The 19,352-nt window shown below is 44.6% G+C and overlaps 2 protein-coding genes across 20 annotated transcripts; both read right to left on the reverse strand.

Annotated features, from left to right (window-relative positions):
- Positions 1 to 2,844: 2,844 nt before the first annotated feature.
- Positions 2,845 to 9,092, reverse strand: LOC147962546 (putative disease resistance protein RGA3). Of its 10 annotated transcripts, none has more exons than XM_087537646.1 (18): positions 7,533 to 9,092; positions 7,356 to 7,445; positions 7,121 to 7,242; positions 6,898 to 6,982; positions 6,709 to 6,786; positions 6,319 to 6,623; positions 6,079 to 6,209; positions 5,934 to 5,998; positions 5,764 to 5,853; positions 5,436 to 5,669; positions 5,136 to 5,327; positions 4,865 to 5,051; positions 4,696 to 4,771; positions 4,502 to 4,617; positions 4,292 to 4,420; positions 4,070 to 4,195; positions 3,939 to 3,981; positions 2,851 to 3,853 (listed from the first exon to the last, which is right to left on the reverse strand). In XM_087537646.1, exon 1 carries the CDS (start codon positions 9,089 to 9,091, stop codon positions 7,547 to 7,549), a length of 1,545 nt encoding a protein of 514 aa, XP_087393772.1. In that variant the 5' UTR covers position 9,092; the 3' UTR covers positions 2,851 to 3,853; positions 3,939 to 3,981; positions 4,070 to 4,195; positions 4,292 to 4,420; positions 4,502 to 4,617; positions 4,696 to 4,771; positions 4,865 to 5,051; positions 5,136 to 5,327; positions 5,436 to 5,669; positions 5,764 to 5,853; positions 5,934 to 5,998; positions 6,079 to 6,209; positions 6,319 to 6,623; positions 6,709 to 6,786; positions 6,898 to 6,982; positions 7,121 to 7,242; positions 7,356 to 7,445; positions 7,533 to 7,546. The 10 variants fall into 10 exon arrangements, with proteins under 10 accessions (XP_087393775.1, XP_087393779.1, XP_087393778.1 ...); XM_087537645.1 differs by having other exon boundaries at positions 6,319 to 6,627; XM_087537650.1 differs by having other exon boundaries at positions 2,853 to 3,853; positions 6,319 to 6,367.
- Positions 9,093 to 9,476: 384 nt separating this feature from the next.
- LOC147962547 (putative disease resistance protein RGA4) lies at positions 9,477 to 18,039 on the reverse strand. 10 transcript variants are annotated; one of them, XM_087537636.1, is made up of 18 exons: positions 14,225 to 18,039; positions 14,048 to 14,137; positions 13,813 to 13,934; positions 13,590 to 13,674; positions 13,401 to 13,478; positions 13,011 to 13,315; positions 12,771 to 12,901; positions 12,626 to 12,690; positions 12,456 to 12,545; positions 12,128 to 12,361; positions 11,828 to 12,019; positions 11,557 to 11,743; positions 11,388 to 11,463; positions 11,194 to 11,309; positions 10,984 to 11,112; positions 10,762 to 10,887; positions 10,631 to 10,673; positions 9,480 to 10,545 (listed from the first exon to the last, which is right to left on the reverse strand). In XM_087537636.1, exon 1 carries the CDS (start codon positions 17,929 to 17,931, stop codon positions 14,239 to 14,241), a length of 3,693 nt encoding a protein of 1,230 aa, XP_087393762.1. In that variant the 5' UTR covers positions 17,932 to 18,039; the 3' UTR covers positions 9,480 to 10,545; positions 10,631 to 10,673; positions 10,762 to 10,887; positions 10,984 to 11,112; positions 11,194 to 11,309; positions 11,388 to 11,463; positions 11,557 to 11,743; positions 11,828 to 12,019; positions 12,128 to 12,361; positions 12,456 to 12,545; positions 12,626 to 12,690; positions 12,771 to 12,901; positions 13,011 to 13,315; positions 13,401 to 13,478; positions 13,590 to 13,674; positions 13,813 to 13,934; positions 14,048 to 14,137; positions 14,225 to 14,238. The 10 variants fall into 10 exon arrangements, with proteins under 10 accessions (XP_087393763.1, XP_087393769.1, XP_087393768.1 ...); XM_087537635.1 differs by having other exon boundaries at positions 13,011 to 13,319; XM_087537638.1 differs by having other exon boundaries at positions 9,481 to 10,545; positions 13,011 to 13,099.
- Between the last annotated feature and the right edge of the window lie 1,313 nt (positions 18,040 to 19,352).

The following is a 19,352-nucleotide window of genomic DNA, read 5'->3' on the forward strand; positions in this document are numbered from 1 at the left end:
GTAAGATTGATTGGTGGTCTACCATATTGTTGGATGCTTTTGGTTGCAAAAACACTTGTTTCTAAGTAGTCGATGACTAGCTTTTGGCTGTGCAAAGCTGATGTCTAAGTAATGGATGATGGTGGTATTATTTTGCTACAGCCTTCTGCTTAGTTTCCAAGTAGTATCAGCATGCATGATATGATTATTAGATGCTAATGTGAAAGCTATGTAGCTTTCTGACTTTTGGATAAGTTTCTAGGTAGTATCAAGATGCATACATAATTAGACTTCTGTGTATCTCTTTGCATTCCAGATATGCTGGACAATGATTTTTAATCAAATGTAATGCACTGTGGTTATTCAACAGCAATGTTGTTATGTATCGTCAGAGTTATAAAATCATTTGCCTTCAGTGTTATGCTTATGAAACTTCAGATTATTATTATTTTTTGTTTATCAAATTATTTGGATTTGTTATGCTTTTGAGAAGTCAAATTATTTGGCTTTGTTATGCTTTTGAGAGGTCAAATTATATATATAGCATATGCACAACGGTGATCTCCAACCCCAGGCAAAATAGCAACCAAACACTGCCTGGGCCATTTATCCACACAGATACGTTCCCAGGTCAGCAACCAAACGCAGCCTAGAAACATGGCCGTGTCTGGCCAGGCATTTTTGCTGAGATGTCCAGGCAGCTCCCAGGCAGCTATTTTTCCCAGGCAAATCAGTGAGGACACGATCCAAACTGACCCATAATTAGTTTTAATACACTATAGCTTGTCTTATACTCGAAGTCTCACTTCACGTTGTACTCTATATATACCCCTACGAGGGTCAGATCAATAACAACACAATATTAAGCCATCCAACAGTTTTTCTACATGGTATTAGAGCGGTTAGTCTCACAACGCCGATCCTAAGACTTTCCACCACTTCCGCAGCGCGCCGCCCCTGGGGAGATTAATCTCCTCTCCTCGGGGGCGCGACACCCAATTGATCAAAGATTAGATTGGTTTTAGATTAGATAAATTCTTCAAAGTTAGAAATTCCATTAGATTAGTTTTTCATTAGCCATCAAACAAATTCTACGACCCTCCTATCCGGCGAGAAATCTTCATAGATGGATGCACGGATCTTCCTCTGCAAGTTGCAGGCACGGCAGGCTTCGAGCCGGCGTCCATCAGCAGACGCCACGCGCGGATCCGGACTGCGGCAAGACCGGCTACTCGCCCTGTCCACAGCAGCACCCATGCGCACGCACGGCGGCAGCTATCCGATCTGGTGGTGGTGAGTTCGATCTAATCGAACCGGCTTCTCCAACGGCTCAGCACGGCATCGACTTCAGGCCAGGGAGGCCTGCATTAAGCGGATACTCTCGCGATCTGCATTGGCATCCCGGGCAACCGCGCATCATCAGCAAGTTCTTCCTGCCAGCACCAAGCATAACTTCATCGCCAAGCACCTGCAGCCTCATCGACTCCATGGCCCATGCACGCATCGAGCAGCAAGAACACGGCCGTGTGCGCATGCATACGTGCGTGGCAACACTGGCCACAGGCCTGACTCGCCATGATGAACATGCGTACGTGCATGACATGAGCCGTGGACTCCAACCACGGCCCTTCTGCAGGGTCGACCGGCAACGCGGGCGCCTCATCGCTGTGCGGACACGCGCGTCCGATCACGGGAGGGCGTCGCTCTCACAGAGAGAATTCGACCCGATCTACAGTGGTCCTCAGGCTTATTCGCCAGAGTCCGCTCCATGAGATCTGCAGCTACCCCGGTACGTACACGGCGGCTACACGTCCGGCTACACCGATGAGCCTAGCATCGCACGACCGAGGCCAACAACAATTCTTCACCGAGCCGACCGACTACACCGACCGATCTGCGCCGCATCAAGCCGATCTATACCGGCCCCGCGCCGCATCATCAAGCTGTAAGACTACGTCAGGCTACAAGCCAACATACTTCGTCGAGTATATGTACGAGAAGCGACCACGACATGCACCGTCCACACGCCAGGCCGGTGTGGAAAGCGATGCAATTCTTCGTCGACTTCTCCGGCGCGACACGGCATCGACACTTGGTCGCCACGAGGGACGCCTTCAAGCGACATCATCGTCGACACGCCGCTGCAACGCCATTGCTGACACTTCATCGCCAAGGTCTTCATCAACATGGTCTTCATCAACATCTTCGTCAACACACCGCCACCTCATCAACAAGATGAACACCTAGCGTCCTCTGACAGACTTTTCTGCAAGACGCGACCTCGACGACGGCAATGACCGCGTCACGACGACGGCATCGACCGCGTCATCCACGACGGTACGACTGCATCGACACGGCGTCACTATAGTGATGACCCCTACACGGCCACACAGTCCTGGCAAAACCGATGTGTGCTCGATGGGTTTTCTCTGGTCCTGGCAAAACCGATGGTCTCATCACCGACGGCACCCTCTGACATCCGCAAGGTACATTGTCCGTGTTTGTAGCTCCATCATAGCGCATTTTTTTGCGCCTCTGGTTTTGTGCGGCTTCATCATCCACGACGACTACATCATCGACCACGACTACATCGACCATGGCTACATCATCATGATAAGCTACCTCGACATCGACATTAATGGCTTGGTCTACAGCTACACATCGGCAACAACTCCAGTCAACAGCGTCCGCGTCATCACCAGCGTCCACGCCACTCCAACTGTGACTGCGGGAGGGAATAGAGGAGAGTTCAGGGAGGCACCGGAAGGGGACGCAGGCACCGCCTTAGGTGCCAACCCATCAGAGACGCAGTTGAAGATGGCGCAGCGGAGAAAACGATGAAAGCACAAGACTTCAAATTCAATCGTACTCGTCCGCTTCACTCCCGCTACGACTGAGGGGGAATGTTAGAATATAAATGTGGTTAGTTAGAGATAAGGAGAGATTGAGATATAATTAGTTTTAATACACTATGACTTGTCTTGTACTCCAAGTCTCACCTCACGTTGTACTCTATATATACCCCTACGAGGGTCAGATCAATAACAACACAATATTCAGCCATCCAACAGTTTCTCTACAGGTTCTTGATATCTTCTAAAACACACCAAATTTGTATTGTTTACCTCTTATTTCACTTTCTCAGCCATGCATACTCATCTGTACACCCACTAGTCAGAAATAATATACGCACTCATCGATCATAAGCAAAATCCAGAAATGGACAATTTTTTTTAAAAAAATTTAATCATAATTTACATATTGAAACAAGAAGCAATGCTCCAGGTTCGTCTGAGTAGAATGTCACAGCCAGCTGTCCAGTCTGAAGCAGCAGTGGAAACTTTTTCTGGGTAATTGCTTGGTGGAACAAAATTGCAAACATTAAATTCCAGCCTTGTAGTAATTAAGTTTACGGTAGGAAGAATGCTGATCCCATGAGGAAGGAGTGTTACTGCAGGACACGAAGTTGAGTAGCTAAGCGCAGCTCACAACCACTGTACCGTGCACAAGGACTAAGTCAGATCATGTACAGTAACTAACAAGGAGGAGGTGGGGGGAGATGAAACGAGTGGGGAGCTGGCCGGCGGCGGAGCCAAATCTGGCCAGGGGAGCAGGTGCAGGGGAGGAGAAGGCGGTGTGGACAGGACAGGGGAGGAGGTGGTCGTTCGTGGGTAACCACGGAAACATGTGGTCAGTGCGGTGGCACCAAGTATGACCAGAGCAGATGCGTGGAGAGGAGACGCAGGCGAGGCGCCGGGACAGGAGTGGAGGAACCGGCCACGGGGGCTGGGAAGAGACGTTGGCGGAGAGAGCAGGCGGGTCGCTGTCCTTTCTTCCTCAAGGTTCAGGGTTCGTCAAGAGCGTGACACCACACCTGCACCGAGTGAAACACACCAGCGCAGGAAACTTGTTTAAACTTGCAATGAACCACCACCAGAGGAAGTAATTAAATTAACTACCTTTGAAATGGTCGATTTCACTCTTGGCTGCTAATTGATTGTTCTGCAGAATCCAGGCAACGGATGTAAGACTCGGAAAATGATGAACAAGGTAACTGAATTCATCATGGATATAATTGCTCGGTCATTACTTTGAGCCGTTGATCAACAGGTGAAAATGCTACGTACAAACTGAAACTCTCAAGGTTGACAGTGAGTCTAGTCGGCGGTCAGCCGGGGGTAGTGTCTAGCATGGACTGTATGAACAAATAATCAGCCTGCTACAATGTTGCACGAAACGTATTTTAATTAGCATCGAGATATATTTAAAAAACGCTAGGAAAACAAATTGCTAGAGATGGAGCAACATATACCGAAATGTAAAATGCTCTTCCACCCAAATTGCTAGTCTCGTGAATGTGCAGCCACTGGGAAGCCAATGCAGGCACCAGTGACCAGTGAACAGCTACAGGGAAACACCTGAACGATGATGCCACACATGCCTGGAACAAATCAGCGCTTTAGTATGGATCTTATTTTTTCCCCTTTCTGGAAGAAGAGAAAGAACGACTAAACTGACCAACCTAGTTCCTTCAGGACAACCAAGTTCTGACTTTCGTAGTTTCGTTGCTGTTATAGTTTGGATGAACAACCAGATTCTGAATTCCAACTGCAAAGCTGAGAGTTGGCTGTAATTGTTCTGCATAATCCAAGTAAATGGAAGGTCAGAAAATTAGCAAGTGAACTTTCATTACTTTGAGTTGGTCAGTTGGTGAACCTGCTAAGTAGGAACCAAAACTCTGAAGGATGCCGGTCAATGAAAAATCACCATGAATATATGCCATCTCCACTATCTGTGCAGGATGCAGTTGGCAGTTGGTGGTCACCATGGAGTGACCAAGAGCATAAAAAATAACGTAATTGTTCCAGTATTGCACAAAACGTACTTGTTTTTAACATTGTGAGATATTCAGAAAAGGGTGAGGAAACACAGTTGCATTATACCACCAAAAATGGACGGTGTACTTCTTATACCAATGTGCATTCGAATCTTCGTCTTCCGTGAAGCTTTCCACCCAATCATCGTTCCAAAACTCCAATGTGTGCAGGCTAGGGTAGCTAGCGGCGAGTAAACTGCAGATAGGAGCAACAAGCAGCACTGAGATTATAAGCTAAGAATAAGATGGAAAAAAAGGAGGGAAAGGGTGATAGACTGACCTTTGAAATGATCCTGGTAGAACTGCATAGCTACTTCTTGATGACACTTTTGTTACTGTTACTGTTACTGTTTGGTTGGAGCTACCAAATTAAGTCCTGAACCACATCCACTGTCACAGTCGTCATTTGGATGGAACAACCAAGCTTTGAATGCCAACTTCTAAATCCACTGTTAGCTGCAAATTGATTGTTCTGCAGAATCCAACAAATGAACAGAAGGCCAGGAATTCAACAAGGTGAGAGAAATCACGAATGAAAATTTAGTCATTACTTTTGAATCGTGTGGATCAACACGCGAACCTGCTAAGCTGGAACTGGGACTCTCAAAGTCGACACTGGAACATCACCATACATGCAATCTCCGCATTCTTCAGAATATGCAGTTCAGGGCTGGTGGTACCGTGGACGCTGTATGAACGAATACTAAACCTGTTCTAAGTAACTTCCTGACAAAGGATAGCTCCCGTACGACGTATTAGGTACTTGCGTGGTGGGGCGGGGTGTGGCACTTCCAATTAAGTTACAGGTCACTTCCTGACAAAACAAATATATTCAAGTACTTCAGGAGTCATCATCAGAATTAGGTACGTTGATCTGTTTCGCATGCAGTGAAAGCTTGAAAAATTACTTTGTCCAGGACATAGTACAAGGAACAAGCCGATGCTATTGCAGCTTCAGAGTTTTCTCCTAAAAGAAGCTTCACATTGAATGATGTCGACTGTTTATGAGAAGAAGGGGTTGTAATAAGTGGCACAAGGGTTATGATAAAGAAATAGAACAGAACTATACAAGCAGTACCTTAACCTGAATATCCCGTTTGCCAACTTGTGAAATAAAGATTCTGAACCGACAGTTGCTAGTTCCTGAGACAGAGAGAAGGTAATTCATCATCATGAATATAATCGCTCAGTTATTCCTTTGAATTGTCGGTCAACAGCTGAACCTGGTAAATACGAACTGAAACTCTGATGATTGACACAGAAACATCATCATATATGCGATCTCCACCTTCTACAGAGCATGAGGTTTGCAGCTGGTGGTGCCATGGACTGTATGAACGAATAGTCAAACACCCTGTTCCAATATTGCATTAAACGTGTTTAACAATGAGATTGTCAGAAAAAGGCCAAGCAAGCATTCTGTATTTAAACCAACAAGAATTAATGGATCAAAGAAGGAGCACCATAAACAGCAGCATGTACTCTATCATCTTAAACTACACCATATGAAGCCTGCCAACGGCACAGACACAAGTGAATCACCTGAAACTTGCTGGCAAAGGATTCAATTAATTCAGAAATTATCTTTAGAATTAACAGAAATCGGAGAGGAAACTCTCTTTCAGCCAAAAAACTAAAAAAAAGGTAAACTTATGCAGTTGCTTGTCGCCAACTGACACTGCTTAACAGCAGCCTACACAAGGAACAGGATGCTATTGCAAGCTTCAGATTGTTCTCCTAAAACAAGCTTCACAATGAACAACGTCAACTGTCTAGGAGAAGGGTTATGATAAGTGACAAAAGGTTATGGGATGAACATACAGCAGGACTATATAAACATCAGCTGAGCTTACCTGAATATCCTTCTGCAAAAATTTGTGAAATAAAGTTGCTGATTATCCCAGCTAGACAGGTATACGTTCTGGATGCTCCTGAGAGAAGTAGTAGCATGAAAAGGAAACAAGTAAGAACATTAATTTTTAAGCACTAAATTTTGCAACTTTGGAATGATGAAAAGGTACTAACAGCACCCTGTTACGTACACATTGCAGAACTGGTTCCCAACACTGCTCAGTCACATACATGTATGGTTCCAGTCTCTGGTACGGTCGGATTGCATACTTCTATCTACAGATTTTCATTCGATGAGATCATATTTAATACACCCTCTGTTCCTAAATATAAGACGTTTTTGTAGTTCAATTTAAAGTGGCAAAACGTCTTATATTTAGAATACTACATGAAAACAAGAAAACAGATATTCACCTCTAGGTCCATCGATCAAGTGTGGCCTTAAGTGTTCAAAGTTAGCATGAAAAACTGTAATACGAACGCTGGTTCAACCAAGCAGGTTCAGAGATGCCTTGGTATTCTTCTTCCTAATTAATCTGAAAAGTCGACATAGGAGGACCAACCGAATCGCATATTTCAGCTGGCAAATTTTGTACACCATGAAGAGAAAATAGTAATGTAAATCCTTGTGGGCGACGGTGTTACGTACCTTGATTTTTGACTCCTAGATATCTCGTTAATTTGCTCTGGTGTTGCATTGACGTACATGCAGATTTACAAGCGGTACGTGCCGGCAAGCCTGTCAGAAATCAGAACACAAAATTCAGTACTGAAGAAATTGAGAAGAAGAAGAACAGCTACCAAGCCGGAAGACTCAGTGTATTACCTGGGGTTAAAATTTCAATCTACATCTACCCATAAATGTGGGTTTGTTCGTTTCAATTCCTTGGCTTGTTCTTGTAGCTCGGGACTGCATCTGATTACTGATAGAATTCGAAGAGAAGTGGGGAGCCCCTCCTTGGGCAGAGATCGGATTTCAGGACAATCAATGGCTTGTAGGCAGTTGAGTGAAGAAAGCCTGTGTAAACCCTGAGGGAGTGCCGGGAGACTAGGGCAATCCGAAAATGATAGGAATTCAAGGGAGGTGAGGAGCTGAAGCGCATGCTCTTCCTCTTCTGTGAAGCTTTCCACCCGATGATCATAACTGAACTCTAAGTCGGTGAGTGTAGCGGCGAAGAGGCTGCATACGGGAGCAGTGAGCACTGCTGAGATGCTATCCACGTATAGCGTCCCCAGTCGGAAGCAGCCTGCAGAGGGCAACAATTGTTTGGTCATGCTTGCCACCACCAACTCGGAGAGCAGATCCGCAGCTGCAGAGCGAGGGCGACTTCCACTGTTGCGGACCCTCAATACCTCGAGGTTGACAGCTTCAATGAGGGGATTAAACCCATCCACCGTCAAATTCTCACAATCACTTAGATTTAGATCGGTGAGAGATGTGAGGTTGGAGAGCACAGCAGTTAACATATAGCTTGGATCTTTTGAAACCCAGAGTTTTCGGAGGGAGGTTAGCATTGGGAGTTGTGCCCATGTGAATTTTGATGCAGCTTGAAAAGCAACACTATGCCCAGTCACAGACAATCCATGTTCAGCATGCTCCATACCCCATGAAGGACCAGCAGACACATCGATATGAGTTGCTGTGGAAGTTTGAGGCATGGGGGGCATGAACAACTTGGGGCAGTCGTAAATAAAAAGTTCCAACAGGCTGGTATAAGAGCCAGAACACTCCTGCAGGAAGTACAACGCACAGAGATTGGGGCATTCCCTGCAATCGATGCATTCAAGCCTAGAAAACAAATGTGCATTAGGCAAACCAACCCACTCGGTAAATTCTGGCAACCGAGCAAGCTCAATTTCCTTCAACTGCAAAAAACTTCTATCCGTAACACCACCAAAGCCAGGTCTGATCTGACCAAATCCAGGAATGTTTATCAACTTGAGCGATGTGAGATGCAGCAGCTGCCCAAGAGGTGGAAGAATGGTCCAAGAAACACCCTCTAGGTGGAGAGACGTCAGCATTAGTACGCTAATGGAACCACACAACCAAGTAGGACCGGTTGAACCACGATGATTTTTAATGGCGAGTGATTGAAGATCAGGGTGTGGTTTGAGACCTTCAACAACATCTGATAATTCTGTACTATCATCATGGATTTCCGGCTCACCCCAATTGTATTCCGTGCCCCAATGCAACTCCAACTTTTTCAAACCGCCTTTTGACACTAGTTTGGCTTTGGTAGCCTCTTCTTTGGTTGCCACATTTCTAAGATTATATATACTGAGTTCTCCTCCAAGCTCGGTTAACTCCTCCAACTCACTCAATTCAAACCCAACACTCTCTTTCTTGACGTGGAATTTTGTAAGCCCTTCTAAAGACTTCATCTTTCCAACCTCGGGAATATTGCAATCGAGTTCATTTGTTACCAATAAATGGCATAAATTGATAAGGTACACTGTCCGTGTTTGTAGCTCCATCATAGCGCATTTTTTTGCGCCTCTGGTTTTGTGCGGCTTCATCATCCACGACGACTACATCATCGACCACGACTACATCGACCATGGCTACATCATCATGATAAGCTACCTCAACATCGACATTAATGGCTTGGTCTACAGCTACACATCGGCAACAACTCCAGTCAACAGCGTCCGCGTCATCACCAGCGTCCACGCCACTCCAACTGTGACTGCGGGAGGGAATAGAGGAGAGTTCAGGGAGGCACCGGAAGGGGACGCAGGCACCGCCTTAGGTGCCAACCCATCAGAGACGCAGTTGAAGATGGCGCAGCGGAGAAAACGATGAAAGCACAAGACTTCAAATTCAATCGTACTCGTCCGCTTCACTCCCGCTACGACTGAGGGGGAATGTTAGAATATAAATGTGGTTAGTTAGAGATAAGGAGAGATTGAGATATAATTAGTTTTAATACACTATGACTTGTCTTGTACTCCAAGTCTCACCTCACGTTGTACTCTATATATACCCCTACGAGGGTCAGATCAATAACAACACAATATTCAGCCATCCAACAGTTTCTCTACAGGTTCTTGATATCTTCTAAAACACACCAAATTTGTATTGTTTACCTCTTATTTCACTTTCTCAGCCATGCATACTCATCTGTACACCCACTAGTCAGAAATAATATACGCACTCATCGATCATAAGCAAAATCCAGAAATGGACAATTTTTTTAAAAAAAATTTAATCATAATTTACATATTGAAACAAGAAGCAATGCTCCAGGTTCGTCTGAGTAGAATGTCACAGCCAGCTGTCCAGTCTGAAGCAGCAGTGGAAACTTTTTCTGGGTAATTGCTTGGTGGAACAAAATTGCAAACATTAAATTCCAGCCTTGTAGTAATTAAGTTTACGGTAGGAAGAATGCTGATCCCATGAGGAAGGAGTGTTACTGCAGGACACGAAGTTGAGTAGCTAAGCGCAGCTCACAACCACTGTACCGTGCACAAGGACTAAGTCAGATCATGTACAGTAACTAACAAGGAGGAGGTGGGGGGAGATGAAACGAGTGGGGAGCTGGCCGGCGGCGGAGCCAAATCTGGCCAGGGGAGCAGGTGCAGGGGAGGAGAAGGCGGTGTGGACAGGACAGGGGAGGAGGTGGTCGTTCGTGGGTAACCACGGAAACATGTGGTCAGTGCGGTGGCAGCAAGTATGACCAGAGCAGATGCGTGGAGAGGAGACGCAGGCGAGGCGCCGGGACAGGAGTGGAGGAACCGGCCACGGGGGCTGGGAAGAGACGTTGGCGGAGAGAGCAGGCGGGTCGCTGTCCTTTCTTCCTCAAGGTTCAGGGTTCGTCAAGAGCGTGACACCACACCTGCACCGAGTGAAACACACCAGCGCAGGAAACTTGTTTAAACTTGCAATGAACCACCACCAGAGGAAGTAATTAAATTAACTACCTTTGAAATGGTCGATTTCACTCTTGGCTGCTAATTGATTGTTCTGCAGAATCCAGGCAACGGATGTAAGACTCGGAAAATGATGAACAAGGTAACTGAATTCATCATGGATATAATTGCTCGGTCATTACTTTGAGCCGTTGATCAACAGGTGAAAATGCTACGTACAAACTGAAACTCTCAAGGTTGACAGTGAGTCTAGTCGGCGGTCAGCCGGGGGTAGTGTCTAGCATGGACTGTATGAACAAATAATCAGCCTGCTACAATGTTGCACGAAACGTATTTTAATTAGCATCGAGATATATTTAAAAAACGCTAGGAAAACAAATTGCTAGAGATGGAGCAACATATACCGAAATGTAAAATGCTCTTCCACCCAAATTGCTAGTCTCGTGAATGTGCAGCCACTGGGAAGCCAATGCAGGCACCAGTGACCAGTGAACAGCTACAGGGAAACACCTGAACGATGATGCCACACATGCCTGGAACAAATCAGCGCTTTAGTATGGATCTTATTTTTTCCCCTTTCTGGAAGAAGAGAAAGAACGACTAAACTGACCAACCTAGTTCCTTCAGGACAACCAAGTTCTGACTTTCGTAGTTTCGTTGCTGTTATAGTTTGGATGAACAACCAGATTCTGAATTCCAACTGCAAAGCTGAGAGTTGGCTGTAATTGTTCTGCATAATCCAAGTAAATGGAAGGTCAGAAAATTAGCAAGTGAACTTTCATTACTTTGAGTTGGTCAGTTGGTGAACCTGCTAAGTAGGAACCAAAACTCTGAAGGATGCCGGTCAATGAAAAATCACCATGAATATATGCCATCTCCACTATCTGTGCAGGATGCAGTTGGCAGTTGGTGGTCACCATGGAGTGACCAAGAGCATAAAAAATAACGTAATTGTTCCAGTATTGCACAAAACGTACTTGTTTTTAACATTGTGAGATATTCAGAAAAGGGTGAGGAAACACAGTTGCATTATACCACCAAAAATGGACGGTGTACTTCTTATACCAATGTGCATTCGAATCTTCGTCTTCCGTGAAGCTTTCCACCCAATCATCGTTCCAAAACTCCAATGTGTGCAGGCTAGGGTAGCTAGCGGCGAGTAAACTGCAGATAGGAGCAACAAGCAGCACTGAGATTATAAGCTAAGAATAAGATGGAAAAAAAGGAGGGAAAGGGTGATAGACTGACCTTTGAAATGATCCTGGTAGAACTGCATAGCTACTTCTTGATGACACTTTTGTTACTGTTACTGTTACTGTTTGGTTGGAGCTACCAAATTAAGTCCTGAACCACATCCACTGTCACAGTCGTCATTTGGATGGAACAACCAAGCTTTGAATGCCAACTTCTAAATCCACTGTTAGCTGCAAATTGATTGTTCTGCAGAATCCAACAAATGAACAGAAGGCCAGGAATTCAACAAGGTGAGAGAAATCACGAATGAAAATTTAGTCATTACTTTTGAATCGTGTGGATCAACACGCGAACCTGCTAAGCTGGAACTGGGACTCTCAAAGTCGACACTGGAACATCACCATACATGCAATCTCCGCATTCTTCAGAATATGCAGTTCAGGGCTGGTGGTACCGTGGACGCTGTATGAACGAATACTAAACCTGTTCTAAGTAACTTCCTGACAAAGGATAGCTCCCGTACGACGTATTAGGTACTTGCGTGGTGGGGCGGGGTGTGGCACTTCCAATTAAGTTACAGGTCACTTCCTGACAAAACAAATATATTCAAGTACTTCAGGAGTCATCATCAGAATTAGGTACGTTGATCTGTTTCGCATGCAGTGAAAGCTTGAAAAATTACTTTGTCCAGGACATAGTACAAGGAACAAGCCGATGCTATTGCAGCTTCAGAGTTTTCTCCTAAAAGAAGCTTCACATTGAATGATGTCGACTGTTTATGAGAAGAAGGGGTTGTAATAAGTGGCACAAGGGTTATGATAAAGAAATAGAACAGAACTATACAAGCAGTACCTTAACCTGAATATCCCGTTTGCCAACTTGTGAAATAAAGATTCTGAACCGACAGTTGCTAGTTCCTGAGACAGAGAGAAGGTAATTCATCATCATGAATATAATCGCTCAGTTATTCCTTTGAATTGTCGGTCAACAGCTGAACCTGGTAAATACGAACTGAAACTCTGATGATTGACACAGAAACATCATCATATATGCGATCTCCACCTTCTACAGAGCATGAGGTTTGCAGCTGGTGGTGCCATGGACTGTATGAACGAATAGTCAAACACCCTGTTCCAATATTGCATTAAACGTGTTTAACAATGAGATTGTCAGAAAAAGGCCAAGCAAGCATTCTGTATTTAAACCAACAAGAATTAATGGATCAAAGAAGGAGCACCATAAACAGCAGCATGTACTCTATCATCTTAAACTACACCATATGAAGCCTGCCAACGGCACAGACACAAGTGAATCACCTGAAACTTGCTGGCAAAGGATTCAATTAATTCAGAAATTATCTTTAGAATTAACAGAAATCGGAGAGGAAACTCTCTTTCAGCCAAAAAACTAAAAAAAAGGTAAACTTATGCAGTTGCTTGTCGCCAACTGACACTGCTTAACAGCAGCCTACACAAGGAACAGGATGCTATTGCAAGCTTCAGATTGTTCTCCTAAAACAAGCTTCACAATGAACAACGTCAACTGTCTAGGAGAAGGGTTATGATAAGTGACAAAAGGTTATGGGATGAACATACAGCAGGACTATATAAACATCAGCTGAGCTTACCTGAATATCCTTCTGCAAAAATTTGTGAAATAAAGTTGCTGATTATCCCAGCTAGACAGGTATACGTTCTGGATGCTCCTGAGAGAAGTAGTAGCATGAAAAGGAAACAAGTAAGAACATTAATTTTTAAGCACTAAATTTTGCAACTTTGGAATGATGAAAAGGTACTAACAGCACCCTGTTACGTACACATTGCAGAACTGGTTCCCAACACTGCTCAGTCACATACATGTATGGTTCCAGTCTCTGGTACGGTCGGATTGCATACTTCTATCTACAGATTTTCATTCGATGAGATCATATTTAATACACCCTCTGTTCCTAAATATAAGACGTTTTTGTAGTTTAATTTAAAGTGGCAAAACGTCTTATATTTAGAATACTACATGAAAACAAGAAAACAGATATTCACCTCTAGGTCCATCGATCAAGTGTGGCCTTAAGTGTTCAAAGTTAGCATGAAAAACTGTAATACGAACGCTGGTTCAACCAAGCAGGTTCAGAGATGCCTTGGTATTCTTCTTCCTAATTAATCTGAAAAGTCGACATAGGAGGACCAACCGAATCGCATATTTCAGCTGGCAAATTTTGTACACCATGAAGAGAAAATAGTAATGTAAATCCTTGTGGGCGACGGTGTTACGTACCTTGATTTTTGACTCCTAGATATCTCGTTAATTTGCTCTGGTGTTGCATTGACGTACATGCAGATTTACAAGCGGTACGTGCCGGCAAGCCTGTCAGAAATCAGAACACAAAATTCAGTACTGAAGAAATTGAGAAGAAGAAGAACAGCTACCAAGCCGGAAGACTCAGTGTATTACCTGGGGTTAAAATTTCAATCTACATCTACCCATAAATGTGGGTTTGTTCGTTTCAATTCCTTGGCTTGTTCTTGTAGCTCGGGACTGCATCTGATTACTGATAGAATTCGAAGAGAAGTGGGGAGCCCCTCCTTGGGCAGAGATCGGATTTCAGGACAATCAATGGCTTGTAGGCAGTCGAGTGAAGAAAGCCTGTGTAAACCCTGAGGGAGTGCCGGGAGACTAGGGCAATCCGAAAATGATAGGAATTCAAGGGAGGTGAGGAGCTGAAGCGCATGCTCTTCCTCTTCTGTGAAGCTTTCCACCCGATGATCATAACTGAACTCTAAGTCGGTGAGTGTAGCGGCGAAGAGGCTGCATACGGGAGCAGTGAGCACTGCTGAGATGCTATCCACGTATAGCGTCCCCAGTCGGAAGCAGCCTGCAGAGGGCAACAATTGTTTGGTCATGCTTGCCACCACCAACTCGGAGAGCAGATCCGCAGCTGCAGAGCGAGGGCGACTTCCACTGTTGCGGACCCTCAATACCTCGAGGTTGACAGCTTCAATGAGGGGATTAAACCCATCCACCGTCAAATTCTCACAATCACTTAGATTTAGATCGGTGAGAGATGTGAGGTTGGAGAGCACAGCAGTTAACATATAGCTTGGATCTTTTGAAACCCAGAGTTTTCGGAGGGAGGTTAGCATTGGGAGTTGTGCCCATGTGAATTTTGATGCAGCTTGAAAAGCAACACTATGCCCAGTCACAGACAATCCATGTTCAGCATGCTCCATACCCCATGAAGGACCAGCAGACACATCGATATGAGTTGCTGTGGAAGTTTGAGGCATGGGGGGCATGAACAACTTGGGGCAGTCGTAAATAAAAAGTTCCAACAGGCTGGTATAAGAGCCAGAACCCTCCTGCAGGAAGTACAACGCACAGAGATTGGGGCATTCCCTGCAATCGATGCATTCAAGCCTAGAAAACAAATGTGCATTAGGCAAACCAACCCACTCGGTAAATTCTGGCAACCGAGCAAGCTCAATTTCCTTCAACTGCAAAAAACTTCTATCCGTAACACCACCAAAGCCAGGTCTGATCTGACCAAATCCAGGAATGTTTATCAACTTGAGCGATGTGAGATGCAGCAGCTGCCCAAGAGGTGGAAGAATGGTCCAAGAAACACCCTCTAGGTGGAGAGACGTCAGCATTAGTACGCTAATGGAACCACACAACCAAGTAGGACCGGTTGAACCACGATGATTTTTAATGGCGAGTGATTGAAGATCAGGGTGTGGTTTGAGACCTTCAACAACATCTGATAATTCTGTACTATCATCATGGATTTCCGGCTCACCCCAATTGTATTCCGTGCCCCAATGCAACTCCAACTTTTTCAAACCGCCTTTTGACACTAGTTTGGCTTTGGTAGCCTCTTCTTTGGTTGCCACATTTCTAAGATTATATATACTGAGTTCTCCTCCAAGCTCGGTTAACTCCTCCAACTCACTCAATTCAAACCCAACACTCTCTTTCTTGACGTGGAATTTTGTAAGCCCTTTTAAAGACTTCATCTTTCCAACCTCGGGAATATTGCAATCGAGTTCATTTGTTACCAATAAATGGCATAAATTGATAAGGTGGCTAATGTCTTTAGGCAATTTATCACTACCATACCAACTACTTAGGTCCAAAATTTTCAAGTGATAAAATCTGGATAACATGCTAGGTAAAGTCAGCTGTGAGCTAGTGTTATATCTAGTAATTTTTAGGTATCGGAGGTGGATAAAATTTGAAAGGTTGTGTGGTAAATATTCCGGGGACTCGACTTCTATATATAAGACACGAAGACCTTTTATGTCCTTAAAAATATCTTTCAAAATATCATCAATAGTTCCCGCATGTCCTCTAAAAATCATCAAAGTCCGCAAATTTATAAAGTCTACCTTTCTCTTAAATTTTATAATTTCTTTTGTGAAGTTCCCATCATATTTGTTTTTCATGGTGATGGACAAGTGACGAATAGATTTTGGGATGGAATCAACTCTAAAACTTGCCCTGCTATATATATTGAGGCATTCTTTTAATGAAATATTCCGTGCTAGTTCATGCAATAGGTCATGCAAAACATAGTATTCACCCTCACTATCATCATTCACCTTCACAAGAAAACCATTATCAACTAGTTCGTCCATGTAATTCTCATCTTTGTCTATGATTCCTATTGCAATCCAAAAATATGTAATCTCTAAGTTCTTAAACCTATGATCTTCAGGGAACAAGGCAAAATATGGGAAGCATTTTTTCAGATGGAAAGGAAGATAATCATAGGTAATTCTTAGAGATGGCAAAATGTCATCATCATTTTTTTCATTTTGCCATTCATTGTTTTCAAGAACTCTCATCCAATATTCCCGAGAGAGATCCTTCTTCAATATCCGACCAACTGTTTTGGCTGCCAGAGGTGAACCCTTCAACTTCCTGGCAATATCTCTTGCAATATGAGTCAAGTCATCATGGTAACCCACAGGTTTTTGTCCACCAAATATAAATGATTCAAAGAATGTGAAGAACTCAACGGGCTCAAGGCCTTTCAGTGCTATTGGGTAAGTTGTTTTAACAATATCAGCTTTAGACGGGAACCGAGTCGTGACAAGAACCATGCTACCCTTGGCTTCGCCCTTCATGAGTGGAGCTAGCAGGCTTTCCCAACCTTGGCTATTGCATTCCCATATATCATCCAAGACAATTAAAAACCTTTTAGTCTTGAGCCCCTGCGTGATGGATATTTGGAGTTGATCTAAACTTGTTGATTGATTTGCGGTTTTATTTCTTTCTATGCCACTTAGAATCTCTTGGCTAACCTTAAGCACATCAAAATCACTTGATACACAGACCCAAACCCTAATAGGAAAGTGCTCTTGAGTCCTTTCATCATTGTATAGGTGTTGGGTGAAGGTTGTCTTTCCAATACCCCCTGGACCAACTATAGGAATAACAGAAAGGGTCTCACTACTATTTGTGATGATACCTTTTATAGTTTGCTCAAAAAGATTTCTCCTTCCAAACAATGTATCTTGTACAGTGGTTGATCCTATAAGAGGTCGTTTTAGGGTGACAATTGGAGCGTTGTTGCTACCGCGCTGAATTATCTTAAGCAATTCGGACACGGGTCCACATAAAGAGTGTATCTCCTCAATCACTGACTTGATTTTCTTAGACATGTCCACTCTATGAAATGGTAGCCTATCAATTGGACCATCACTACCGGGATTTGTTGCATCATGTGGATTATTAGTAACATCATCACCATGCATATGCGAACAAGAAAACCATGCAAAGCAGTTACCAATAGTGTGGCTAAGAGCATGGCGACCATGGCGAGCATGACCCTGAAGGTCATCACCCAAATCAGGCACCGCATCCTTGGTGCCATCAAGATCATCCTGGATGATGAAATAGTGGAGCTCATCTAGTGCGTCCTCGGCCTCATCGGCCTTGGCGCTGAGCTCCTGGATCAACCCTTGCAAAGCGTGGTTGTTGTCCACGCCACTCCTCTGGGCCTCGTGCAACAGACCTTGCGTGAACATTAGATCACGCTTTATCTGCTTGGAATTGAGGCCGAGCTCAGTGCTGGCAACATAAGCCCCGACGAGCTCATTGGAAAGCAGAGTCAGTACGCTGTCGATGAGCCCGCTTGCCAGGCCAATTGCTGCCTCCATCTCCTCCGGCGCTGGAGACAGCAGGGAACAATTGTCTAGCTTGTGTTGTGGTGGATGTGGTGCCTAAGGCTGTGTTGGTTTATGTGTGCGTGGTTGGGAAGAGTCTCTGGTGGATCCCTTTTATAGCGCGCTGATGCTTTGATCGTTTATTCATGTGCCCTCTAAGAGAGTCACCAGTGCTTGAACCTTGTGACATTGTTGTCATGGTGCCCATCAAGAAAGCAACTTTGTCGAGACAATTAAACCACAAGGAGTTGATGAGGTCTTAGAATTATTGTACCAGAAGATACTGTCACTGTTCACCTGTTGTTGTATTGTGTAAGCAACGAATTATCACATAGAAAGATGTTTTTCTTTCTACGCTACGTAGCTACTTTTGTTGCCAACCATGAAGCTAGTCCATATTCCACAAGCAGACGTGAATGTCCAGATCACTAGAAACAACCAAGCAGCCGTCAGTGCCATGTGAATGTGGTGGTGTTGGGATTCCTCAGAAACAAAGAAGAAAAGGATGGCTGGTGCTGCTGCTTTACCCAATTGGATCCTTGTGAATGTCGAGAACTTGCCAGCATGGAGATGCTCAGCCCTTGGCTATGATCGGACCTGGAAAAGGCTTGATTGTTCGTAGCATGAGGCTCACAATTTCCGCAAACAATTTCTACAGAGAAAGATTTTCTTTATTATATATGTGTACAAGACTAGAATGAATACCATTTTGTGCTTAACTACATCCCTGTTTTTGTGAATACATGACTAGGGCGTGCTAAGCCAGCCTGAACAACTTTATTCCAGCTTACAGAAGAACCGTTTACAGCTAACAAGTTTTGCAAATTTTAACGGCTTCATCTTTCCAACTCCATTCCAACAGCTAGAGCACAAAGAGATACTAATTAAGGAGAGTGAGAGCATCTACAGCCGGACATGGCAAATCCAACCTCTCAAACCCCAAGGACGCGTTTGAGCGCGTCCGCGGACAGTGACCGGTCACGCCTTAAATATTTCATTCTACAACCGGATACCTCAAATTAGAAAGCTCAAATCCATATTATACATGAAATGTAAACCAATCTTTAAGCATAGCTCGGCCGGCTGCGCTCACCAGAGTGTTGGTTTGGTTGCCGGCAAGAGTAGGGCATGGGATACGAGCCGGCTCATGGGACTCAAGGCACCGCGGTCTCCCATGCCCTAGTCTTCCCCGCCGGAGCCCGGAACCCAGACGGTGCCAGTGGACATCAGATCGATGATGGATCCGTCCTGGGATGAGCCGGCGATAGTGACCACTAAGCAGTTGCGGCGTCCAGACTGGTGCACCATACGGGTCGCCGAAGAATGCGACTCCGCCTCACCAACGTCCACCGCCGCCTCCCACGCCCGCTGCCTCACACAGCGGGCACCCCGTGCCATGTTTGCGTCGAACGATG

This window comes from Triticum urartu, chromosome 7A (assembly GCF_056163025.1).
Source record: "Triticum urartu cultivar PI428250 chromosome 7A, HENAU_Tu73, whole genome shotgun sequence".
NCBI classification, from domain to species: Eukaryota; Viridiplantae; Streptophyta; class Magnoliopsida; order Poales; family Poaceae; genus Triticum; species Triticum urartu.

Excerpts from the sequence above, each read along its gene's own strand:
- LOC147962546 (XM_087537649.1), bottom strand. The coding sequence starts at position 9,091 with ATGAAGTCTTTAGAAGGGCTTACAAAATTCCACGTCAAGAAAGAGAGT.
- LOC147962547 (XM_087537637.1), bottom strand. The coding sequence starts at position 17,931 with ATGGAGGCAGCAATTGGCCTGGCAAGCGGGCTCATCGACAGCGTACTG.